At 43.5% G+C, this 27,657-nt stretch overlaps 1 protein-coding gene across 1 annotated transcript in view; it reads left to right on the top strand.

Moving 5' to 3' along the window:
- LOC127915144 (myelin basic protein-like) overlaps window positions 1–27,657 on the top strand; it is a 48,395-nt gene that overhangs the window by 17,220 nt on the left and 3,518 nt on the right. Inside the window, exon 3 of the mRNA XM_052494111.1 lies at window positions 8,924–9,011. Within this exon, the coding sequence (XP_052350071.1) occupies window positions 8,924–9,011 (88 nt within the window). The remainder of the gene's footprint in view (window positions 1–8,923; window positions 9,012–27,657) is intronic.

Below are 27,657 nucleotides of genomic sequence, written 5' to 3' on the forward strand. Positions count from 1 at the left end.
TTTGGACTCTAGACCAAAGGACAGATTTCCACCGGACTGACGTCCATTTCTCATGTTTCTTGACCCAAGCAAGTCTTCTTCTTATTGGTGTCCTTTATTAGTGGTTTCTTTGCAGAAATTTGACCATGAAGGCCTGATTCACGCAGTCGTCTCTGAACAGTTGATGTTGAGATGTGTCGGTTACTTGAACTCTGTGAAGCATTTATTTGGGCTGCAATTTCTGAGACTGATAACTCTAATGAACTTATCCTCTGCAGCGGAGGTAACTCTGGGTCTTCCATTCCTGTGGCAGTCCTCATGATAGCCAGTTTCATCATAGCACTTGATGGGTTTTGCCACTGCACTTGAAGAAACTTTCAAAGTTCTTGAAATGTTCTGTATTGACTGACCTTCGTGTCTGAAAATAATGATGGACTGTCATTTCTCTTTGCTTATTTGAGCTGTTCTTGTCATAATATGGACTTTGTCTTTTACCAAATAGGACTATCTTCTGTATACCCCCCACCTTGTCGCAACACAACTGATTGGCTCAAACGCATCAAGAAGGAAAGAAATTCCACAAATTCCCTTTTAAGAAGGCACAACTGTTAATTGAAATGCGTTCCAGGTGACTATCTCATGAAGCTGGTTGAGAGAATGCCAAGAGTGTGCAAAGCTGTCATCAAGAGAAAGGGTGGCTACTTTGAAGTCTCAAATATAAAATGTATTTTATTTTTTTGGGTTACTACACGATTCCATATGCGTTATTTCATAGTTTTGATGTCTTCACTATTATTCTACAATGTAGAAAATAAAAAATGAAAGGAAAACCCTTAAATGAGTAGGTGTTCTAAAACTCTTGACCGGTAGCGTATATTTGCATAATATTTAGAAGTTGTCCTTTTTCGGGTTAAATGTATTTTTTATTTTTTGCTAATGGTTAACTACTGTTTGGATAAGGTGGTTGCATAGCTTGCCAAAACAAAATTGGTGGTGGAAGTTGACGTAATGTTTTACTGTAATGCAGTTAATTGGTGCTTATGAAATTAACATTAAATTGAGGTTGACATCCAAACAAGCCAACTACCTCAACTTGTACTCCAACATAGTGTTGAATACACTTATAAATAAATTTAGGCTAATTTAGATGGGCTGCACTGAGGAGATTCTGGATCTATCCCCCATGGGGAGACTTACACGTGGTGTTTACATGGTTTAAGTTGAACTCTTACCCGATCTACAGTATATGTTTTGCATATACAGCAGCTGCCTTAATGCTGTGTGGTCCACCGATAAGGACAAGTAGAGGCTTATTTAACAATAAAACACCACTGTGTTCAGTCAGGTTGGGTCTGAGAGCAGCTACTTTACTGAAAAAGAGCAGAATGCGAAGCTGTCCATAATTGAACAGAACAAGGTGAGTTGTTTTCTCTCAGTGTCTCGCCCTCTGAATCCCGAAATTGCACCCCACCTATTGTTCCTGTCTGTTACGGCGTGGGTGGGGAGGAAAGAGGGGGCTTTTAAATGGCGAGTAATGTACTTTAACGACATCGGGTAATTAACCTCCGCCTTGCCGGAGTCAATTTGTCACCGATTTTTCAAATTACAGCAGAGAAAATGGGCGAGCCGTTAAAATTCAGCTGTGGACGCAATCAACTTTGACCCTTCTCCTCTCCCACTGCATAATGGAATTAGAAAAGACAGAGGGAGAGAAGAAAAAAGAGAGAGAGAAAGGGAAGACGGCCTTTTTGAACGAGGCCTTAATATTCCTGGCATGGGTTTGCCTAGACTACCGGACAGTGACGGTGAAACCCGGGCTGGGCCTGCCTGTCCTGGCCACCTACCCAGGGGTTGATGAGAATCTATGGGGCTCTGTCAGACTCAACCAGCCTGCTGGGGTACCATGAAAAACAGGAGAGCCCAGGCAGACTCCCAGTGTTGAGACAGTGTATATTGAATTGTAATATTTTTCACCTGGTGATCCAACCAGGGGAGGGAGTGGTAGGGACCAAAGAAAAAGGAGGGGGATCAGAAATGATGCAAGTAATGTTATTTGATGTACTAATCTGCCTGCTTGTATCATAGCTGATAGCTGATATACCCCCCCCCACACACACACAACATATTTTACAGTTTAAAGAGTGTCACAACATTGATTCCAAGCAACCATTATGGTGCTGGCTATGAGGCCTTATGCATACACTGAGACACACGTACATCGGGGATAGGACTATTTATCCACCCTCAACAAAGCAGGTTTGGGCGACGCGGTTGTGTCTGAGGAGAATTCATGCATTGGATACTACCACAGGCCTGACAATCTCATGTCTGATAAGCCTGCATTGTGAACTGTCGTGGAGACCCTAATCCATGTCCAACTTCCAGACCTGTTGATCATGTTCTGCCCTTTTGAAAGCCACCTTATTGGCTTTTTTTTCTCAGTTTCAAGAAAAAGCCCAATGTTGTATTGTGTGAATTCATTGCGGATTAAGACGAGAGGCAGCGTGTAAATCCAGTCTCCAGTGGAGGGAGCCTGCGGCCCAGTTAGTGGTCCTGAAGTTAGGCTATTGTCCACACTTTCCTGCCCCGGGAGGAGTATCTTTTTGTGTTGAACTGCAACTTACAGGCTCCCATCGCCAGCTCAGCATGCTGGCTCAGGTACCTGCCTGACTGGAATTGTGTTCAGAAGCAGATATGGGTTGAAATACTATTTGAAATGTTTCAAATACTTTTGAGCGTTTGCTTTAGTCTGCCTTGGGAATGCCAAATTGGGCGGGGTTTGCCATTTCAAATAGTATTGAACCCGGGTTTGTTCAGTTTCTCCCCCTAAAGCTAAGGGGGTCGTAAATAGCTCCTTCTCATGTGTTCCAAACCTGTTCATGCTTGGGTAGCAGCAGAAGCGATCCCTTCCTGTACTTACTCTCCCCCATGTTACGCAATCATGCTCCATAGTAACATTCATGTTCACTGCTCCCCCGAAACAAGGAAGTAAAGCTCTCCACACAACATTTCTTTAAGGGTAAAGAGGGTACCTCTGGATATTACTGTTAGAACGCGAATACATTTCACATTTGGAGACCTACGCAGGGACAAGTACAGCAGATATATTTATTTTTAATTTAACCTTTGTTTTTGCAGAGAATACCCGATTCTAATTTGCAATGACGACCTGTCGAACACAGCAGACAAGCACCGCAGAAAGACTTTGACTAGGTAATATTCGTGTGACTAGTGTGGCTTGCAGTTGTACAGATGAGTATTGTTTGATGCTGATACTTGTTTTCACCATTAATGTCACAGCACCACTGACATTTTATCCTGTTGCACACTAATTTGTTTTACTCATAAATAAAGTGGGATACATGCTGTTAAATTACCAGCTCTCTTAATATTACAATAAAAAAATATATACAATTCCCTGAGCGCTATTATTGTCACTTATCTCAAGTAATTGTATGTTACAGTTTACGTTCAATGGGATCCTTCTTTGTCTATTTCCTGACACTGATTTTATATCTGTGGCCAGCAATATTGCTTCACTCTCTGTTTGAAATGTATTCCTTAGGATGTGGATTTAGAAGTAGTACAATCCCTCAGTAAGATGACATCCTTTTTGTTAAGGCCAGGCTTTCTGTTTGGTAACGATGAGCTATAGGCTCTACGTATCCCTTGGGAATATAATATTGTTTTCTTGTTCAAAAAACAATGTCAAATTGCTAGGTGGCCACATTATTTGCCATGTCATGGGTGCTTAAGACTTTTGGCTAATTACCCTATACTCTAGTTTGTTTTTGCGGGTGGTTTGAAAAAGTATATTTTTCTTTGAGCCTGAGGCGGGGGACTTGTGAGCAATCATACTTCATGTGAGCCGGTCTGTGAGATATTGTGAACATTTGCAGTGTGAGCACATCCTGCTGTTCGAGAAGAAATCTGTGGGATGGAGTCTAAGTCCCCATTCACCATTCCTCTTGGGGGTGAACACAAATGCTTAAGGGCACACCTATCAGAGAGGAAACGGATAAAACCATGACCTTTGACTCTCTCTAAGAAATTCTTCCAAGTCATGAGATGTTCCAATTATGGTTGCACATTTTGGTGAATATTCAGGTGGAAACTGTGTGGGAATTAACGGGAATATATGGGAATTAATATTAATACAATTTAAATTTAGATTTATTTGCATTGGATATATTTACCTTATCATAAGTAGACATAATTGCAAATGATGAAATCCTTCCAATAGAAAAATATTATAAACATTTTGTTACGAATTGAACATTAATTAAATGAGTTGACTCTTCACATGGGATGATTTCACTGAACAACAAAAGAAAGGAAATATTGAATGATCGCCAACGATCCATCGCATCTCCCAAAAACCTGAACATCTGTAAAATGATAGTCTAGAAACTAAAGCTTTGGTTGTCCTCCTCTCAGGCTTCCATATCTTCTCCCTGGACCTCCTCAATGTCCACCTCTTGAACATCAGACTCTGAGGCCTCATCTTCACTGTCACTTTCCAACCTTGTTGAGGATGGCTCATTGTCAGGCTGAAAAAGCCTCAAATGCCTCCCTGGTGGCGCAGTGGTCTAAGGCACTGCATCGCAGTGCTAGCTGTGCCACCAGAGACTCTGGATTCGAGCCCAGGCTCTGTCACAGTCGGCCGTGACCTGGAGGTCCATGGCCTATCATTGTCCGGGTTAGGGAGGGCTTGGCCGGGAGGGATATCCTTGTCTCATTGCGCACTAGCCACTCCTGTGGCGGGCCGGGCGCAGTGCACATTGACCAGGTCGCTAGGTGTTTGGTGTTTCCTCCGGCACATTGGTGCGGCTGGCTTCCAGGTTGGATGCGGGCTGTGTTAAGAAGCAATGCGGCTTGGTTGTTTGTGTTTCGGGGGACGCATGGCTCTCGACCTTCGCCTCTCTGGAGCTCGTGTGGGAGTTGTAGCGATGGGACAGGACAGTAACTACTAACAATTGGATACTACGAAATTGGGGAGAAAAGGGGGTAAAAAAAAGCCTCGAGGGCCACCAATTTCTCAACCCTTGTATTGGTCAGCCTGTTGCTTCTTTGTTGTGTCTGTTCCCAAACAAGGACCAGTTGCGCTCTGAGGTGGCTGATGTTTGTGGGATTTGGAGGATGGAGGCAACAGGAGAAAGAGCCTCAGATCAACAAAGTCCCTTCCACCATGTGGATGAAGAGATATGTTGGCCCTTGCTTGGAAGTGTACTTCGCCAGACTGCCAAGAACCTTGCCCTCATCCAGGCCAAGGTGGCGAGACACAGTAGTGATAACACCATAGGCCTTGTTGATCTCTGCACCAGACAGGATGCTCTTTCCAGCATACTTGGGGTCCAACATGTATGCTGCAGTGTGTATGGGCTTCCGGCTGAAGTCTTCACGCTTTCTGATGTATTTCAGAACTGCAGTTTCTTCTGCATGGAGCAACAGTGAAGTGGGCAGGGCAGTATGGATTTTTTTTCTCTTACATATGTAAGCAGAGTCTGAACATCAGACAGGATGGCATTGTCTCCCTCAATCCGTGAAATTCTACTACTGTAGATTTCAGGCTGCTTACCACTATATCCCAAAATACATCATCCAGGGGGATCCTCTTGATGGGGCTGTCCACATCGGCAGACTGTGATATGGCCATTTCTTGTAGACTCCTTCCCCTCCAGGAGACTGTCAAACATGGACGGCTTCAATGTGGTGCTCTTATTCTTCTCACTTTGCTTGGTGAGATTGATTGTTGCTATAACTTGATGACCCTTAACATACCTAACCTTTTCATTGGCTCTCTTGTAGAGTGTATCCATTGTTTTCGGTGCCATGATGTCCTTGAGGAGCAGATTCAATGCACGAGCAACACAGACAATCTGTGTGATGTGTGGGTAGGACTCCTCCACTTTAGACCAAGCAGCCTTCATTTTTTCGCAGCATTGTCTGTCACCAATGCAAATACCTTCCAAGGTCATTGATGACTGCCTTCAGCTCATCTGCAATATAGAGACCGGTGTGTCTGTTGTCCCTTGTGTCTGTGCTCTTGTAGAGTACTGGTTCAGGGGTGGAGATTATGTTGTTAACTCCTTGCCCACGAACATTCGTCCACCCATCATAGATGATTGCAATACAGTCTGCGTTCTCTCTGATTTGCCTTACCTTCACATGAACTCTGTTGAACTCTGCATCCAGCAAATGAGAAGATAAAGCATGTCTGCTTGGAGAGGTGTATGCTGGGTGAAGAACATTCAGAAATCTCTTCCAATACACATTGCCTGTGAGCGTCAGAGGTGAACCAGTTGCATACACGACTCGAGCAAGACATTCATCATCATTTCTCTGACTGCATTCCTCCATTGAGTAAAAAAAAAACTGATTCCAGGAGGACCATGAGCTGTTGCTATTGATAAGGTGTCTGATTCATCATTTTCACCTCGAATATAAGTAGAGGGACTTTTGTCAGAGGTTGCTTGTTGTGAGTGCAGAGGGAACTTTATGCACTTGGCCAGATGATTCTGCTTCTTTGTTGCATTCTTCACACATGATTTGGCACAGTATTTGCAAATGTACACAGCAGTTAGATTAAACAACTCCTTTGTAAGATACATGTTTTAAAATGAAACCTGTATGGGAACAGGTGAATTAACACTCCTCAGTTAGCAGGCTCAATCAAGCTAAAACCCACATGGTAGCAAAAACGAACAAAAAAAAACTAAACACACTTTGCTGTAGGCTACTATTTACTAGTTAACAAAAAATCCTGTATGTCATATAAAATATATCCCCCCCCCACCCAGTATTGTAATCAACTTACCAGAAAGCATGTAGTCCTTGGCTCAGACAGTGTAGTAGTGTGGGCTCAATAGCATCTCATTAGTGTGCAAGATCTTGCGAATGAGCTGTACATGTGATGGAAGAGTGCACTGCACATGTGATGGAAGAGGGTTGCAGAGGGTTGCAATTCCATTGAATTGGGGATAGTTTAACTAAAATATGCCACAAGACCCAGAATTGCCTTACCTGTATCCCACAAAAAATTTAAGCAAAATTCCCCAAATTCCCGGGCTTAACCATGGAAGATTTCCGGAAAGTTTCCGACCCTTTTGCAACCCTACTTCAATCACTACACTCCAAATCCCCCCAGACTATAAGAGCTTAGAAAGCTTTTGGAAACTACACATGGAAAAAAGGGGAACCAGCTCATATTTTTATATACATCCATTTGATAGCCCATCCAATTGAAATCAGATACAGACATTTTCAAAGGGTAGCATTTCAAGAAATATCAGACCGACATGCATAACCTTGGAGAAACAGATAGGCATGCTTTATATGAAGAACCCCATTGAATACAGAGGACAGACAGATTCTGGTTGAGATTGCATATTCTCCCAGTCTTACCTATTTCTGCAGCAAGAGTAGCTATTATGCTGCTTGATTTAGCATTAACCTTTGCCTCAGCCCTCCTCAAAAAGTTGAATTTGATTCCCCCTTCATTGTGGTGCGAGTGGCTGGCCTTATCTCGTTCTGTGTAGCTGTGCAGCTTCCCTCCATCCCCCCGTCTGTCCTCTTCCCCCTGGGATGCTCTTCTCAACAAGATAGAAATATCATCCCTCCTATTATGATAAGCAGGTGCAAAGAAGTCACGTCGTCAGCTCCTACCTGCGGACGGTGACAAGCAGGCTAGGCCGCCACTCGTGGCTGCATGGCCCACTTTGTTGAAATAGCCGCGTTTTTAAAGTCCCCCACAGTTTGTGATAAAAAGCAGTCCGAGAAGAGAGGAGGTGTATTATATTTCTGGAAGGAGATGGGAAATGTGACTGGAAAGGGGATTTCAAAATGTTTCGAATGGTGTCTAATGGGAAACAATACAGTATATTGTGAGATTCAAAGTAAAGTTAATGTACCACCCAGTGCTGAGATAATGGTACATTTTATTTGGAATTGATGGAACGGGATACGAAAGACGCTATTGACTTGCCTGGTATGCTTGAAAAAGAACACAATCTCAGTCCAACTGAGTCACCATAATATTCTGAACACAGAGGGACAATTTTCTATATTTCTAATATATATATATTTTTTTAATGCGTGTGTGTGTGTGCATCCATGTGTGCGTATGTGTGTGTTTGCACGTGTGTTTTTGTGTTTGTGTGTGCATTTACACTGAGTGTACTTTCCATGACATAGCTTTCACCTGGATTCACCAGTTAAGTCTATGTATGATCCCTTATTTATGCCCCTTGTTAAATCCACTTCAATCTGTGATGAAAAGGAGGAGACCGGTTAAATAAGGAATTTTATGCTTCGAGACAATTGATTGTGTATGTGTGCCATTCACAGGGTGAATTGGCAAGACAAAATATTTAAGTGCCTTTGAACGGGGTATGGTGGTAGGTGCCAGGCACACCGGTTTGAGTGTGTCAAGAACTGCAATGCTGCTGGCTTTTTCACGCTCAACAGTTTCCCGTGTGTATCAAGAGTGGTTCACCACTCGAAGGATATACAGCCAACTTGGCACAACTGTGGGAAGCATTGGAGTCAACATTGGCCAGCATCTCTGTGGAAGGCTTTCTACACTTTGTAGAGTCCATGCCCCAGCGATTTGAGGCTGTTCTGAGGGGGGAAAGTGGGGAGTGCAACTCAATATTAGGAAGGTGTCCTTAATGTTTTGTACACTCAGTGATGTGATGGCGTAGGTGTGTGTAAGTGTCTAGAGGAGAGGGGGTTTAATGCATTTAGCAATGCTTTTATGATAATAAGGACGTCCCAAAAATACTGCAAATGTGTCTGACTTTTGTGTGCTGCGATAATTCAGGTAAGCCTCTAAACAAATATCAGATTCGGCTCCATGTGGCTGATAATGAAAAGCCTCTCTGCTCTGTTGCCATGGTATCTCAGCTCACCTCTTTCTGTTTGTGCTCTCTCTCTCTTTTAAAAGCTTTCGTCACCAGAAGCAGAACAGACCATAGAACCAGCACCCATTGGTGAGATCATGGCAGAACCCGAATCACAAGATGAGGTCTTTGGTAAGGAGTTTTTATTTTATTGTGCAGCTTCCCTCCTCAGCCGTTTCAGTTGTATGCCAGTTTTTGGTAAAGAACGAGCTGACACAAAGCAAAGTCAGCCATAATACATACAGTTACAAAAGATGTAAAGGGTTGTCGTGGTTACGCTCCAATGCTGTTGCTTCATAATGATTTAAAGGTTGTAGTAAAAAAGTGTTCCCTAAATGCCTTATCTGAGAGCCCCTCGCCCGAAAAGCTCTCTTAAACATTGCTTCAAGTGGAATAAAAATAGGTGACGGTCCTCATTTTGGCTGCCGGTACACTTGGGTGCCAATATTTTGCAAGGGGTGCTGGTACTAAAGCAGACAATTTGAGTTGCTGGTACTCTATTACCAGTCAGCACTGGTCCACTTCAAGCAATGCTCTTAAATGTATTTTCAACAGCAGAAAAAAATGCAGTGCTTTATAACAGCATAACACACATGCATCCCATCTCTCAATGCAGAGTATCTTTCAGTGAAGGAACCCGAGTGATGACAAGGTATCCGTGGCCCAGGGATTCATTGCTAATGGTGATGGGTGTGACCAAACCTGGTAATGGAAAGAGTGCTTACATCCCCTATTCCCTCCCTCCACACTCTGTCAACCTGTAAATGAAGATTGTTTTTCATCCACCTCTACTCCTCTAGGCAACTTGGACTGTCTGCTCTAACAGTGAATTGAGAGCTTTGCACATTTTGTATACATTGCGCGTGCATCCCAGGGTAGGCCTAGATAAATAAAAAGTGTAGAAATACAAGGAATGTATAAAAAGATGATTGTGCCCTAAATGTAGTACTCCAACTTAACAGGTGAGGGCAGAATCCATTGTGTTATAGCAGAGCCACAGAAAGCTGTCTGAGAGTCCTAGGTGGTTGGCTACTCGTGATTTCTCTACAGTGATGGAGATTGCTACCAGTAAGGAGGCAAACAGTGCACTTTAGAAATGCTGGTGTGAGTTAATTTACATTCTCCCATGAAGTGTTATATCAAATTAGGTGGACATACAGTACCAGTCTCAAGTTTGGACACACCTACTTATTCAAAGGTTTTTCTTTATTTTTACTATTTTCCACATTGTAGAATAATAGTGAAGACTCAGAACTATGAAATAACACATATGGAATCATGTACATTTTTCAACAAATCAAAATATATTTTAGATTCTTCAAAGTAGCCACACTTTGCCTCTGACAGCTTTACACACGTCTGGTATTCTCTCAAGTGCTGAGCACTTGTTGGCTGCTTTTCCTTCACTATGTGGTCCAACTCATCCCAAACCATCTCAATTGGGTTGAGGTCAGGTGATGTGGAAGACAGGTCATCTGATGCAGCATTCTATCAATCTCCTTTTTAGTCAAATAGCACTTACACAGCCTGGAGGTGTGTGTTGGGTCATTGTCCTGTTGAAAAACAAATGATAGTCCCACTAAGCACAAACCAGATGGGATGGTGGATCGCTGCAGAATAATATGGTAGCCATGCTGGTTAAGTGTGCCTTGAATTCTAAATAAATCACTGACAGTGTCACCAGCAATGCACCATCACACCTCCTCCTCCATGCTTCACGGTGGGAACAACACATGTGGAGATCATCCGTTCACCTACTCTGCATCTCACAAAGAAACAGAACCAAAAATCTCACAATTGGACTCATCAGACCAAAGGACATATTTCCACCGGTCTAATGTCTATTGATCGTGTTTAATGGTCCAAGCAAGTCTCTTCTTCTTATTGGTGTCCTTTAGTAGTGGTTTCTTTGCAGCAATTCGACCATGAAGGCTTGATTGACGCGGTCTCCTCTGAACAGTTGATGTTGAGATGTGTCTGTTTCTTGAACTTATTTTTCTTTGGGCTGCAATTTCTGCGGCTGGTAACCCTAATGAACTTAACCTTAGTTGGGCTCCCGAGTGGTGCAGCGGTCTAAGGCACTTCATCTCAGTGCTAGAGGTGTCACTACAGACTCCCTGGTTTGATTCCAGGCTGTGTCACAACTGGCTGTGATTGGGAGTCCCATAGGGCGGCACACAATTGGCCCAGCGTCGTCCGGGTTTTGCCGATGTTGCCGATGTAGGCCGTCATAACGCCTTAACTGACTTGCCTAGTTAAATAAAGGTTCAATGTAACATTTAAGACATGTTATCCTCTGCAGCAGAGGTAACTCTGGGCCTTCCTTTCCTGTGGCGGTCCTCATGAGAGCCAATTTCATCATAGCGCTTGATGGTTTTTGCGACTGCACTTGAAAAACATTCAAAGTTCTTGAAATTTTACGGATTGACTGACTTTCATGTCTTCAAGTAATAATGGACTGTCGTTTCTCTTCGCTTTTTTGAGCTGTTCTTGCCATAATATGGACATGGTCTTTTACCAAATAGGGCTATCTTCTGTATACCACCCCTACCGTTTCAAAACTGATTGGCTCAAATGCATTAAGAAGGAAGGAAATTCCACAAATTAACTTTTAACAAGGCACACCTGTTAATTGACATAAAGAAAAACCCTGGAATGTGTAGATTGGACAAATCTTTTGACTGATACTGTACATCAGTCTGTAATTAAAGTTTTATTCAATGAGAAGAAACAAGACGTCTCGTCATCTACTTTATCTTTTTTTTTTTTTTTACAATTGCATTTTGCCTAATTGAATTTAATTGTTTTGTATATGTCATTTAGATGCCATGTGTAATGGATGAAACCTACACTACATGGCCAAACACCTCCTTGTCAAACATCTTGTTCCAAAATCATGGGCATTAATATGGAGTTGGTCCCCCCCTTTGCTGCTATAACAGCCTCCACTCTTCTGGGAAGGCTTTCCACTAGATATTGTAACGTCGCTTCCATTCAGCTTCAAGAGCATTAGTGAGGTCGGCATTGATGTTGGGCGATTAGGCCTGACTTGCAGTCGGCGTTCCAATTACAAAGGTGTTCGATGGGGTTGAGGTCAGTGCTCTGTGCAGGCCAGTCAAGTTCTTCCACACCGATCTCGACAAACCATTTCTATATGGACCTTTGCACAGGTGCATTTTCATGTTGAAACAGGAAAGGGCCTTACCCAAACTGTTGCCACAAAGTTGGAAGCACAAAATGGTCTCCAATGTCATTGTATGCTTTAGCATTAATATTTCCCTTCACTGGAACTAAGGGCCCTAGCCCGTCCCATGAAACCAGCCCCAGACCATTATTCCTCATCCACCAAACTTTACAGTTGGCACTGCATTGGGGCAGGTACCGTTCTCCTGGCATCCACACAAACCTAGATTCATCACTCCAGAGAACGCGTTTCCACTGCTCCAGAGTCCAATGGCAGCGAGCTTTACACCACTCCAACTGACACTTGGCATTGCGCAATGGTGATCGTGGGCTTGTGTGCGGCTGCACGGCCATGGAAACCCATTTCATGAAGCTCCCAACGAACAGTTATTGTGCTGACTTTGCTTCCAGAGGCAGTTTGGAACTCTTTAGGGAGTGTTGCAACCAAGGACGGATGATTTTTCACACGCTACCCACTTCAGCATACGGCGGTCGCGTTCTGTGAGCTTGTGTGGCCTACCACTTCGCGGTTGAGCCGTTGTTGCTCCTAGGCGTTTCCACTTCACAACAACAGCACTTAGTTGACCGGGGCAGCTCTAGCAGGGCAGAAATTTTATGAACTGACTTTTTGGAAAGTTGGCATCCTATGACGGTGCCACGTTGAAAGTCACTGAGCTCTTCAGTACGGGCCATTCTACTGCCAGTGTTTGTCTATGGAGATTGCATGGCTGTGTGCTCAATTTTATACACCTGTCAGCAACGAGCATGGCTGAAATAGCCCGAATCCACTAATTTCAAGGGGTTTCCACATACATTTGGTGATGTAGTGTATCTTTCAATTCAGAAAATCTAAGTCTGCTTCACTCACTCATACAGTTGAGGTCAGAAGTTTACATACACTTAGGTGGGAGTCATTAAAACTAGTTTTTTCAACTTGTTTAACAAACTATAGTTTTGGCAAGTCGGTTAGGACATCTACTTTGTGCATGACACAAGACATCATTTGAGTCAATTGGAGGTGTACTTGTGGATGTATTTCAAGGCCTACCTTCAAACTCACTGCCTCTTTGCTTGACATCATGGGAAAATCAAAAGAAATCAGCCAAGACCTCAGAAAAGAATTGTAGACCTCCACAAGTCTGGTTCATCCTTGGGAGCAATTTCCAAATGCCTGAAGGTACCATGTTCATCTGTACAAACAATAGTGCTCAAGTATAAACACCATGGGACCACGCAGCCGTCATACCGCTCAGGAAGGATATGTGTTCTGTCTCCTAGAGATGAATGTACTTTGGTGCAAATCAAAGTGCAAATCAATCCCAGAAAACCAGCAAAGGACCTTGTGAAGATGCTGGAGGAAACGGGTACAAAAGTATCTATATCCACAGTAAAACGACTATATTGACATAACCTGAAAGGCCCCTCAGCAAGGAAGAAGCCACTGCTTCAAAACCGCCATAGAAAAGCCAGACTACGGATTGCAACTGCACATGGGGACAAAGATCATACTTTTTGGGGAAATGTACAATGACCTCAAGCATACTTCCAAAGTTGTGGCAAAATGGCTTCAGGACAACAAAGTCCAGGTACTGGAGTGGCCATCACAAAGCCCTGACCTCAATCCCATAGAAAATTTGCGTGCGGAACTGAAAAAGTGTGTGTGTGTGCAAGGAGGCCTACAAACCTGACTCAGTTACAGCATCTCTGTCAGGAGGAATGGGCCAAACTTATTGTGGGAACCTTGTGTAAGGCTACCCAAAATGTTTGACCCAAGTTATAATTTAAAGGCAATGCTAAAAACCAAATACTAATTGATACTAATTGATTGTATGCAAACTTCTGTCCCACTGAGAATGTGATGAAAGAAATAAAAGCTGAAATAAATCAATTCTCTCTACTATTTTTCTGACATTTCACATTCTTAATTAAAGTGGTGATCCTAACTGGCCTAAATTAAATGGCCTAAAATTAAATGTCAGGAATTGTGAAAAACTGAGTTTAAATGTATTTGGCTAAGGTGTATGTCAACTTCCAACTTCAACTGTACATATTTATCCCAAGATAAAACAATATTTTTTGAGAACCCCCTTTATCCCTCGTACAATGGCTTCGCCTAACGATCAAAGGAAAAATGTGAATGCAAGGTAGCCTCGACATATTTCAGCATATGTTTAACCTGACACAATCGGATGGAATATCATCTAACTGATCCTCTATCAAATCCTGAATCAAAAGCCTCAGTCACAACACACCAGACACTGTGAATTGAACAGCAAACGGTCATTCTCTCCCCCTTTTCACCATTTATCAGTTCTGATTAAAAGAGCTGAGGTCTGGCTGTTGCACCCGTGGCGTTGGAGAAATGTTCTTTGTGTTCCTGCACATGAGCACACCCCTGGAACACCGTATCGACTGGGAGCCGAACAACAAACAAGCAGCTCAAAGCTGACCCCTGTGGCGCACCACTGCCTCTGATCACCATACACATGGAGACACAAAGACAACACTAATTAATGGGGAGAGGTGTGAGGTAGGCAGGGGGCGGAGAAGGCCACTGCCTGTTATTCTGTAAGGGTAATGATGACCCTAGTGGTTATCGTGTGGCACAGTGCAAAGAAAGGTCTTAGGGCTTTCGTCACGTCTCTCATTGAGAGAAGGAGGAGAAGATTAGTAAGGGAGGGAGGGAAGACAGAGGGGGAAGAGAGTGAGAAAAGGTAGAGAACGCAAAGAGAACCAGGTAATAGAGAGCTGTACGTTAGAGAGGGAAGGGAGATTGGGCAGGGAGACAGAGAAGGAGGCCAGGAATGAGCGGAGGGAAGGAAGTGAGAGAAAGCGGGGAGACTGAGGGAGGAGAGAAACAGAGAGCAGGGAGGGAGAGGAAAGGTAGAGAGTGCCCCCAAGTAGCAGAACAAGAGATGAAAGCTCAGTGTGCCTTGGTTGCAATGGGCACCAGATCAATAGAAAAGCCATTTGTGAAAAAGGTGTGTGTGTGTGTGTGTGTGTGTGTGTGTGGGAGTGTGTGTGTGAGAGGAGAGGAGAGAGGAGAGGAGAGGAGAGGAGAGAGGAGGGAGAGGAGAGGAGAGGAGAGGAGAGGAGAGGAGAGAGGATTCAGGGTTGGGGAACAAACAAGGTTAACTACAGGTCAAGAAGCATGAGATGTGGCATGTAACTGGGATTATTGACTTATCTAGTGTGTTTTGTTTGTTTGTGTGTGTGTGAGTTGGTGCTTGCGCATTCTTGCTTACATTCACCCCTGTGCGCGTGTGCATGCAGGTGAGTCTGTATTCATGCACGTGAAAGTGAGATGTTACGTTATTGGGAAGGAATCCTTTTATTAAACACTTGTCATTGGTCAATGCTGTGTCGGTCTAGGCTCTCCAATCAAAAATCAGTTGTTTCAAACCCCCCCACCTAAAGGGAACCCTGTTTTAACCTGGGGAGGTAAGATGTAGTATCACCTGATCCTAGAACAACATACACAACTTGTCAATTATTAAACATAAACATTTGTCTGTCGGTTTACCTTGCTGATTCTGAGACTGAGGGAAAACATATTTTGGAAGGCACAAAATGGTCACCCACCAGTGACGTTCAACGAGTGACAAATTATGATTTTAGGAAGGTGGCGGAAGGGACTAGGAGTGGGATGATACCCTTTTGTTTATACCGTACAAAGTTGAAAATGAGGAAGCACTTTCTTTAACTGGAACTTTAGCCCGGCTCAGGTTCTGCTATAACGTGTTAAGGGATTTGAGAGAGTTCCGATGCAGGTGAAAGTCGTTGATCTCATTAAGAAAGGAGACACTTACCCTGACACATCGAATGCAATTATTATCCCTGCAGCCCTCATCAACTTTTTATAGGGATGCGCTTCAAAGCTGTTCGTATGCAACTCACCTGGTGGCAACCTGTATAGAGAAAATCACTGGATTGGCTTTTTGGTTCATGAAGATAAGCAACATCGGCCAAAGGACAGCGAGAGAGATTTTGGGGCTTGATCTTTTCATTGTTGAATTGACAGCTCTCTCTTGCAAAACAAAATGTCATGTCAATGAGACAAATTATCCAATTATTACTATTATTATTGTTGTTGTTGTTGTTATTATTATATTAGAAGTGTGGGCTTTGTTAGGGCACTGACACAACAGGTATGTAACATTCAGGTTTGATGGATCCTGATCTCGTGTCAGTCTGTAGTCCAGGCTCTTTTATGGTGTGCTGTTTTTATCAGGTGTTGTTTATATCAAGCTGTTCTTAACAGGCTGTTTAGCACTATTTTGTCAAATGCCTCTTTCTAGAACTCTCATCAACTTCGAGAGAGGAAAGAACATTCATTATTGCTCTCAAGCACATTGACCGAAACAATTTCACGGCTTGGTACGGAGAGTCAAAAATATGGAATTTCCCACCAAATTGCCATGGTTAAAGTGGTTTGTGAGAGCCAGTTTAGTGGTGTGTTCTGTTTGAGTTGGCATCAGCAAACCTCTCCTGTCGCTGAGGCCTCTCAAGTGATAAGGTCTCTAATGTATCCACGCCACACTTTCTGTTAACAGACTTTGCACTCGTTTTCCAGTCCTGAGCAAACACACCCCAGTCAACAGTTGTGTGCTGTTAAAAGGCCATTATGGCTCCATTACCTAGGTCTGCTCCGGGGCCTACACTCAGGCTGCAGCCACAGTCCAGGTCTGTCTGTGTCCGTCCTGGCTCCAGATCCTCCTGACCTGTCTGGGTTTCCTTAGCTGACCCTCTTCCCTGCCTGTCAGTCTGTCACTCCACCCCCCTCGCCCGTCCGTCCGTCCCCTCTTCTCGGAATAGAATTAAACCAACATTAGCTGGGAGATTCTAATCAACATCTCTCGTGGTGCTGTGGTTCTCTTTCACTGAGGACAGGGTGGTCTAGGCCTAAGGGTCGTCACAGGGATGTGAGAGGCTCTCTGAGCATATCCCAATGCAGGTGAATGTTTTCTCATGCTGGAGAAGGTTTCAGACCACGTGGGTGTATATATCTTTTTCGATCCACTTGAACTGCGTTTGCTCTTTAAGCTCAAGGAAAGTGTGGCCAAAGTCTGTGGGACTGACATTATGAAACCAAAACTGTGTGCTCAAGTAGTCAACCTTGAAACCCGGGAAAGTCAAAATAGCTAAAATGACTCGATTCAGATATTGAATTTAATTCAAAAGCAACTGGAATAAATTGCTGAATGTCTTGGCTATAAAAGAAGGGGAAAAATAGAGGAATAGACATGGGTCTTCTACCTTTTATGAACGAGCAATTCCGTTCAAGATCTCCACAGGCTTGCCTCTTTCAAGAAAATTGAATGATTTCACCATAAGTCAATTATTACTTATTTCATGTTCTTGGTTCTGATTGCATTTGTGACCTGGCCCGTCCTCTGCCCTTTCTAACAGGCGTGCTGCTGCCTTGCCTATGCTGCAGCAGACTGCATTAGTCTGTCCCAGGGCTGATTGGGTTAAGAGCTCTATGCTCTTCTGTTCTGGCTGAAGGAGAAGAGGATATGAGTGGGTGCTCCTGGCTCCCTTCGCTCCATCCGTCGATCGCTCGTTTGTCTGTTCGTTACTAACTCCATTGTAAAGCTCCAAGGGTCAGGATGTAAAATGAAAAGTGAACCACAACATGCCAGGGAATTAGATTGTCTTATGGGCCTGTTAAAGGTTTTCTTGTCTATCAGACAAGACTGCGAGGGATGTTGGACACCTTATCCAGATAAAACAGGGCCTGCTCTGTGTACTTTATTCGTTTATTGTTTGCTGCTTGCACTTTAACAACAGACTGGGAGAGAATTCCTCTGTTTTGTCTCTCTTTCTCTCTCCCGTCCTTTGTTCCTCTCTCTCTTTATATCTACAGGTAACTGACAAAATAATGGAAACACTTGAATACATGAGGGATACAATGTACAGTACATTGAAAGCAGGTGCTTTCACACAGGTGCGGTTCCTGAGTGAATTAATCAATTAACATCCCATCATGCTTAGGGTCATGTATAGAAATGCTGGGCAGGCCATTATTTAGCTACATTCTTTCGCTGTGCCTTATGTCAGGCCGTATATAAAAGAGGCTGATGGCTCAGGCATTTGTCTCGGTGGCTGGGGCTACCACTAGCTGGTACAGCGGGCACTAGACCCTGGCACTGCCACAGCAGAGCTCCTCGCCACTCAAAAGCGTTGATTGTTGAGAGCCACCATTCATCACTGGGCCAGTGTTCTCTGCTTTGACACCATTGTTCAGATTCTCTCACTGTCTCTGTCTTTATCTCTCTGTCTGTCCTTTCTTTCTGTATTTTCTTTCTCTTCTCTTTCTTTCTCTTTTCTTTTTTCTTTCTTTCTCCTCACTTTTCTCTTTCTTTTTTTCTCCTTTTTTCTCTCTCTTCTCTTCTCTCTCTTCTCTTCCCCCCCGCCCCAAGGTCGACAGATTTGTGATGCTTCTTCCTTACAAACTTGCCAGAGCGAGTCACACAGCTTTTGACGATTGCTTTCTGAACTTTCCGTGAACCTGTGTGATAAGATAAAGTGTCTTCAGGAAATTGAGCGAGCAGTGTTCTGCTGTCCTGTCAGTACTAGTGCAGATGGTAGATTCAGGTGTGTATAGATGGTCTGTTTTTATGGTGTTTTTCTGACTCTCCACTTGACACAAGCACTCAGGATGATGATTTAATTATGCGAGTGGTCAGATAGCGTATTGAACAACGTGATGAAGCTTCGTAGCAATTTGACTAGTAAACTCATGGGTACATTCGTAATGGCTATCTGGTATGGTGGTGCAACAATTTCCATGGTAGTGCAGAATATGAATTCAAATGATGTAAACTATTGTGGCTCATACAATGGAATGTCTTTTTCGTAATGCCAGTAGAGTTTTAAAAAAAGACTCCATCTACAACAAGAGTCATAATCAAGCCATATTTGATATATGGACAAAAAGCTTAACGTAATTTTTTTTGCACCATTTTGTGAATTAGCATGGAAAAGTTGCAGTATGAGATATCCCCAAGGTATGTTTGAGCAAAACACTCACTTGGTAACACTCCCATCTGTAAAACCTGTTAGCGAAATCAATGCAGGGATCCAACCCCCTAGATTCGCACCGGTGTGTCATTCTAAGTTAAAGTACATGTAATAAAACAAATCCCCATCAAAATCCTTCTATCTGGTTGTGTCCGAACACAAACTAATGAGACCCCACCTTGGAAAAGGGAGATTCTAACGAACATAATGGTGTTCTCTATGACCCCCACAAGTGTCACGGGATGCGTCTGATGCGTTTGTTTTATTTTTACGAATGGGAAGTATATATATATTCTATGAATGAATAAAAAAAATAAAAAATAAAAAATATAGATTTATATATATAAACACAGTTGAAGTTTGAAGTTTACATACACTTAGGTTGGAGTCATTAAAACAAGTTTTTCAACCACTCCAAAAATGTCTTGTTAACAAACTATAGTTTTAGCAAGTCGGTTAGGACATCTACTTTGTGCGTGACACAAGTAATTTTTCCAACAATTGTTTACAGACAGATTATTTCACTTATAATTCACTATATCACAAATCCAGTGGGTCAGAAGTTTACATACACTAAGTTGACTGTGACTTTAAACAGATTGGAAAATTCCAGAAAATGATGTCATGGCTTTAGAAGATTATGATATAGGAAAATCAAAAGAAATCAGCAAAGATCTCAGAAAAAAAATTGTAGACCTCCACAAGTCTGGTTCATCAACAGCAAATGACCATGTGAAGATGCTGGAGGAACCAGGTACAAAAGTATCTACAGTGGGGCAAAAAAGTATTTAGTCAGCCACCAATTGTGCAAATTCTCCCACTTAAAAATACTTATTTTCCACCATAATTTGCAAAGAAATTCATTAAAAATCCTACAATGTAATTTTCTGGATTTTTTTTCTCATTTTGTCTGTCATAGTTGAAGTGTACCTATTATGAACATTACAGGCCTCTCATCTTTTTACAGTTTTTTTTTCGATTGCTAAACGACAGTGGGCACAACTGGAGTCACATGTGCAAAACTCTAACTACAGTCTGCACTACCAACAGTCACCTGAGCTAAACAGTTCACATCACCTGCAAAACTCATTCCAAGCAACACAACTCTTAACACATGGCTCAAAACACGCTCAGTGCAGCCAAACACTATGCACAACCCTCACTGAGATAACACACACTGTCACTCAGAACACACTGAGAGTAAAAACACTAGCATCAAACACCAATACAGAAAATACAAACTTTTCATCTTTACAGTTTGAACAATTTCAGTGACTTCATACAAAGTAATATTTTCTTCAAAGAAAAGAGTGACATTCTTTCACATGATTTATGAACATTTTTTAGAACATAACAATTCTTTAAGGTAAATGAATATTAGCAGTTTGCTTCAATAGTCTGTAGTAATTTACGGGATTACAGTAATGAGAAAAAAAAGGTAGAAACTAAAAGTACATACTGTAATCCTGCCTCTCTCAAGCATCAGGCCACAGGCTTTCTTCAACATCACATCTAATGTTTTCTCTTGCCATGCACCTGGGGAAGAACCTTCTGGAGTGCCTTATCCATCCCTGGCAGTCCTCTGGACTCGTGTCCTCACATCCTTCCTCTGCGCCGTGTTTTGACAAGGTTAAATCCAGCTTCATCGATAAATACTGGTCTTTCCAGTGCTTCCACCTCAATTACTCTCTGAAAAACAATAAGTGCACAGTTCTACTGTAGAAATGCTAGTGTTTTTTTTTACTGTAAATATTTTGTATAGCTGTGTACGTAACCTCAGATGTCTTACCTGGACATATTGGTATCTATGCTCTTTTACCCATTCACTGTTTCTCTCGAACGGTACAGTGTATAACGGTTTCATTGTAACTTGGTGTTTCTTTAGGATTCGAGCAATAGTTGTTGTGCTGACAGAATTAACATTTTCAAATATATCATTATCAGCCAGCACTCTATCTTGAATCTCACACAGTTTTATTGCATTGTTGACAACTACCATGTCAACAATAGCATTTTCCTGAGCATCTGAAAATATTTTTCCTCTTCCCCCTGTTGGGGGCAGCCTTTGGGTCCTGTTGTAAAAATATATTTTACAGTCAAATTTACTGTAATATATATCTGTGTAAATATTCTATAATTGCAATACAAAATAGATTCCTGTAATGTTTTCATTTACTGTAAGGATGTAACTCTCACCTGTTTGCATGATGGAAAATTCGCATTACAGATGCCACTGTGGATCTTTGCAGATTGGGTTGCACCCTCAACCCTGCCTCTCTCAATGAGAGACCATGGTTCACGACATGGTCTATAAGTGTAGCCCTTATTTCATCTGAAATAACAGCTCTTTGTCTTCTTTGTCTTCCTCCACGCATCCGCCCTCTCCCTGCCACCCTTCTCCCTCCACAAACCTATCTTCCTTGTTCCATTTCCAAAATGAGTCTTTCTGAGCTCTACCTATATATACTGTAATATGTGTGTGTGTTCACTAACAAGTCTAAAACAAGACACCTGCTTAGCCTTTCAGCTGAAATTGCAATCAGCAGTGTTTGAAAGGCACAAGGCTGAAATCTATTCCGTTTTTAATGTGTGGTTCACAGTTTTGACAGCAGTGTGTTAGCATTTGAACAAAGTGCTGTAAATCCACAGTGTTGTGCAGGTTGTGGTTAAAGTCAATGGGATAAGTGTGTAGAGTTTTGAAAACTGTGTTCAAGCAATGAAAACGAACTAGAGTTCGGTCCACATGAACTGCTGCTGTGCAGACTGTAGTTAGAGTTTTGCACATGGGACTCCAGTTGTGTCCACTGTCGTTTAGCAATCGAAAAAAACTGTAAGTGGGAGAACTTGCACAGTTGGTGGATTACTAAATACTTTTTTTGCCTCACTGTATATCGACATAACCCGAAAGGCCACTCAGCAAGGAAGAAGCCACTGCTCCAAAACCACCATTAAAAAAAGCCAGACTACGGTTTGCAATTGCACGTGGGGCAAAGATCGTACTTTTTGGAGAAATATCCTCTGGTCTGATGAAACAAAAATAGAACTGTTTGGCCATATTGACCATCGTTATGTTTGGAGGAAAAAGGGGGAGGTGTAACATAACTTTAGTCCGTCCCCTCGCACATAACCGGGCTCGAACCAGGGACCCTCTGCACACATCAACAACAGTCACCCACAAAGCTTCGTTACCCATCACTCCACAAAAGCCGCGGCCCTTGCAGAGCAAGGGGAACCACTACTTCAAGATCTCAGAGCAAGTGATGTCACCGATTGAAACGCTATTAGCGCGCACCACCACTAACTAGCTAGCCATTTCACATCCGTTACAGAGTCTTGAAAGCCAAAGAACACCATCCCAACCGTGAAGCACGGGGATGTCAGCATCATGTTGTGGGGGTGCTTTGCTGCAGGAGGGACAGGTGCACTTCACAAAATGGATGGCGTCATGAGGAGAGAAAATGATGTGGATATATTGAAGCAACATCTCAAGACATCAGTCAGGAAGTTAAAGCTTGGTCGCAAATGGGTCTTCCAAATGGACAATGACCTCAAGCATACTTCCAAAGTTGTGGCAAAATGGCTTAAGGACAACAAAGTCAAGGTATTGGAGTAGCCATCACAAAGCCCTGATCTCAATCCCATGGGCAGAACTGAAAAAAAATGTGGGCGAGCAAGGAGGCCTACAAACCTGACTCAGTTACACCTGCTCTATCAGGAGGAATGGGCCAAAATTCACCCAACTTATTGTGGGAAGCTTGTGGAAGGCTACCCGGAACATTTGACCCAAGATAAACAATTCAAAGGCAATGCTACCAAATACTAATTGAGTGTATGTAAACTTCTGACCCAATGGGAATGTGATGAAAGAAATAAAAGCTGAAATAAATAATTCTATCTACTATTATTCTGACATTTCACATTCTTAAAATAAAGTGGTGATCCTAACTAACCTAAGACAGGGCATTTTTACTAGGATTAAATGTCAGGAATTGTGAAAAACTGAGTTTAAATGTATTTGGCTAAGGTTTATGTTAACATCCGACTTCAAAAGTTTGGACACACCTGCTCACACCAGGTATTTTCTTAATTATTTCCTTTTTCTTCATTGTAGAACTAGTGAATCATCAAAACTATGAAATAACACATGGAATCATGAAAAAAAAGTGTTCAAGCTGTCTTGTTGACAGTGTTGCACTCTCCTAGATTTAGGACAGAAACGTCAAAACCTTGTTTCTTATGATTCATTTTTTGACTGTCCTCTTTGCCATTTAGGAATATGTTATTCAATGATTTTCCATGGGCTTTAGTAATCAAGGACAACATCTATATTTTTATCAAATCATTTTTTAAATACTCTTTTTATTACCTAAAGAGGTCCCTTAAATTAAAAATGTGATTTGACCTTCTTAAAATAACTCCATATGTCAGCTTAGCACCCCCTCCTCCCCCAACGTCTTAGACTTTAAAGAATGAAACATAACGTAAAGAGGAAATGGAATGAAGCAAGAAGAAATGAAGCAATTAGATGAAGGCCCACGTTCTATATGTTCATCTAAAGCAGGATAATGGTGGATTGTGCTCGGGGCGTAACAAAATCCATTGTCACCGACTGGATTTACTCCTTTTCCGTTTAAGTTTGCCATTGATCCAAGACAATGGTGGTGAGAGAGGAAACTAACTAGTGTATTCTATGGGCATACTGTAAATGGAGGCTGCGTTAGCCCACATTCACACAAACAGCTGTCTTGTCTAGGAGATGGCAAGGCAAAGTCCCTGTACGTACGCACACTCACACACACACACACTGTGGATTGATCAATAGCAACCTGTTGATGCTGTATCTGCCTGCTCTGTCCTGTTATGTGCTGTTGTTACCTAACACCTTTTACTTGAGAGAGGAGAGATTATGGGCTAGAAACCCCATGAGAGAGAGAGAGAGAGAGAGAGCGAGTAAAAGACAGCGAGGGAGAGAGAGACGGGGAGAATGAAAGAGAGTAAAAGAGTCTTGAGAGAGATAATGCTCTGAGTGATATGTTCTTAGCCAGTAAACAGATCAGTGCGAAAAGCTTTGGCCGGTGTTGACAGAAGAGTTGAGGTTCCATCATTGCTGGCAGTGGTGCCAGCCTCACTGGGACTAGATCAGATTACGATGTAAACCTCAACACTGAGTGCATGCTGAATAGTGAAGATTGGCACTACCACTGACACATTTTTATCATCAATTTTGTCCTGGGTAAAAATTGATATCACATACATGCTTTCATTGTTCCCCATAGGAGAACCCTTTTTGGTTCCAGGTAAAAGCTGAACCAAAAACCCTTCTGTGGAAAAGGTTCTACATGGAACCCGAAAGGGTTGTACCTCGCACCAAAAAGGGTTCTCCGTTTTTCTAAGTGCGTACACAGGTTTGGTTGAGCTGTTATTTCTGACCTACACATGATTCCACATTTGGAATGAGCAGTTGTAGGAAATGAAGATCACAGAAGTCATGCAAGGGGCTTGGCGGTTCAAGGACCGAGGCGAAAAATAAGGGGTTTAGCATCTCCTCGATCTGCCACTGAGAAATCTCCGGAGGACAGCCTGTCTATGAATGCCTGACGAGTCTGAAGACAGAGGGTCATTCTCCCCGGCGCCTGTGGGCGGAGGTTCGGGATCCATGATGAATGCTGTGACAGAGTGGGTGGTGGCAGTTTTTTACTCCTGGGTGGGTGGTCTGGTCAAGGGCCACATAGCTGCTTCTTAGAGGAATATTTCCCGTGCCTGGGTCCCACCACTATGGGTGGATCCTAGCTGGCTCCTTGTTGTAGTTACAGACGATGGTCCACCAGAAGGCTAAACCGTCCTCTGCACTACAGGGGCCCATGAGAGCAGAGGAGAGAGATTGAGATCCAAGGCCCACTCGCTGCATTTTTTCCCCCTCCCCTCTCTTGTCTGTTTGTCACTGTGGGTTGTCGCTTCTCCTTCTTCTCCTCTCACTCGGACACTACAGAGCTTCTTGTTATGGATTAGTCATAGCTTGGTAAATAAGCACATATTTAAAGTACACTCTTAGAAAAAAGGCTTCCAAAAGGGTTCTGCGGCCATCTCCATAGGAGAACCACTTTTGGTTCCAAGTGGAACCCTCTTTGGAAAGGGTTCCACATGGAACCAAATGGGATTCTTTTAACGGCTTCTCTGACTTTAAAGGGTATGGAGACAGCCGAAGAAGCCGTTTTGGTTTTAGATAGCGCATTTTTTTTTTTCTTTCTAAGAGTGTAGATCAGTAACAGGCCTGATTTTGAAGTGGTCCATCTCCCCAGAGAATATGTACTGTGACACGATGAGTGGCTGTGTGCTTTTCAACCATTTCAACCAAGGCCTATCATCTGTCTCCAGCCAAGCCAGGCCCTGTGCCTGTCTCAGCCTGCCCTGTGACGGACACGTTGCCCGTGAGAGCCTCATTAGATGTTCTCATCGGAAGAGCAAGAGATCAAGAAATGTGAGCGCAGCGAGTTACATTGCAAAACCCCGAGCAGCTCTGTAGAGACCTTTCTACCCCCCTTCAGTGTTCTGCGTCAGCCCGCCCATTCATTTCCCTTTCATGTTGTTGACAAGCACCAGTGTTTTATCATCCCCCGCTATCTCTGCTACTGCATCCTTGCTTAGGGAGAGGGGTAAGCATGGCTGTGTTAATCTAATGAAGGGGCACGCTGTGGATAAACCGCCTCTTTTTTTTTCTCTCTCTTTCGATCCCTGTATCTTTTCATCTGGCTTTTTTTTAGGCTCTTTGAGTCTTGTTTTCCCCAAAGATGACGCAAATGTTTATTTGTAGGTTTTTCGCTTTGGGTCTGCTTTCGACATTCCAGTGCCACTTCGTTAGGGCCTTACAATGTACAGTATATTGCGTATAAGGTGGGGCTGACGTTTGTGACACAACTCGGTGTCTTACAGCAATGTAGTTAATGAAATGCAATCGTTTACAATTGTTGAACGGCGGCGTGGCGATGCGCGACACTTGTCCTGAGCATGCGACTCACAGCGCTTCCCAATAGAAAACGGAGTGAGATTAAGCTCGGTTATCTGTGGTGGGAACCGTGCTCTTAACTTACTTGCCAGGGAGAGTGTGTGAGAGAGACTTTATTTAATCAGCGTTCCCGCCCTGATGATTGAATGACTGACGCTATGTGTTATTAGGATGAAGTGGAGACGGTGGCCCGGTGCAGACAGATTCTGATTGCACCTGCAACTAGTGGCCAAGCCTAATTACATTTACATTACATTTAAGTCATTTAGCAGACGCTCTTATCCAGAGCGACTTACAAATTGGTGCATTCACCTTATGACATCCAGTGGAACAGCCACTTTACAATAGTGCATCTAAATCTTTTAGCGTCGTGAGGGAGTTTGTTCCACCATTGGGGGCCAGAGCAGCGAACAGTTTTGACTGGGCTGAGCGGGAACTGTACTTCCTCAGTGGTAGGGAGGCGAGCAGGCCAGAGGTGGATGAACGCAGTGCCCTTGTTTGGGTGTAGGGCCTGATCAGAGCCTGGAGGTACTGAGGTGCCGTTCCCCTCACAGCTCCGTAGGCAAGCACCATGGTCTTGTAGCGGATGCGAGCTTCAACTGGAAGCCAGTGGAGAGAGCGGAGGAGCGGGGTGACGTGAGAGAACTTGGGAAGGTTGAACACCAGACGGGCTGCGGCGTTCTGGATGAGTTGTAGGGGTTTAATGGCACAGGCAGGGAGCCCAGCCAACAGCGAGTTGCAGTAATCCAGACGGGAGATGACAAGTGCCTGGATTAGGACCTGCGCCGCTTCCTGTGTGAGGCAGGGTCGTACTCTGCGGATGTTGTAGAGCATGAACCTACAGGAACGGGCCACCGCCTTGATGTTAGTTGAGAACGACAGGGTGTTGTCCAGGATCACGCCAAGGTTCTTAGCGCTCTGGGAGGAGGACACAATGGAGTTGTCAACCGTGATGGCGAGATCATGGAACGGGCAGTCCTTCCCCGGGAGGAAGAGCAGCTCCGTCTTGCCGAGGTTCAGCTTGAGGTGGTGATCCGTCATCCACACTGATATGTCTGCCAGACATGCAGAGATGCGATTCGCCACCTGGTCATCAGAAGGGGGAAAGGAGAAGATTAATTGTGTGTCGTCTGCATAGCAATGATAGGAGAGACCATGTGAGGTTATGACAGAGCCAAGTGACTTGGTGTATAGCGAGAATAGGAGAGGGCCTAGAACAAAGCCCTGGGGGACACCAGTTGTGAGAGCGCGTGGTGAGGAGACAGATTCTCGCCACGCCACCTGGTAGGAGCGACCTGTCAGGTAGGACGCAATCAAGCGTGGGCCGCGCCGGAGATGCCCAACTCGGAGAGGGTGGAGATGAGGATCTGATGGTTCACAGTATCGAAGGCAGCCGATAGGTCTAGAAGGATGAGAGGAGAGAGAGTTAGCTTTAGCAGTGCGGAGCGCCTCCGTGATACAGAGAAGAGCAGTCTCAGTTGAATGACTAGTCTTGAAACCTGACTGATTTGGATCAAGAAGGTCATTCTGAGAGAGATAGCGGGAGAGCTGGCCAAGGACGGCACGTTC

The sequence above is a fragment of the Oncorhynchus keta genome, chromosome 34 (assembly GCF_023373465.1).
Source record: "Oncorhynchus keta strain PuntledgeMale-10-30-2019 chromosome 34, Oket_V2, whole genome shotgun sequence".
NCBI lineage: Eukaryota > Metazoa > Chordata > Actinopteri > Salmoniformes > Salmonidae > Oncorhynchus > Oncorhynchus keta.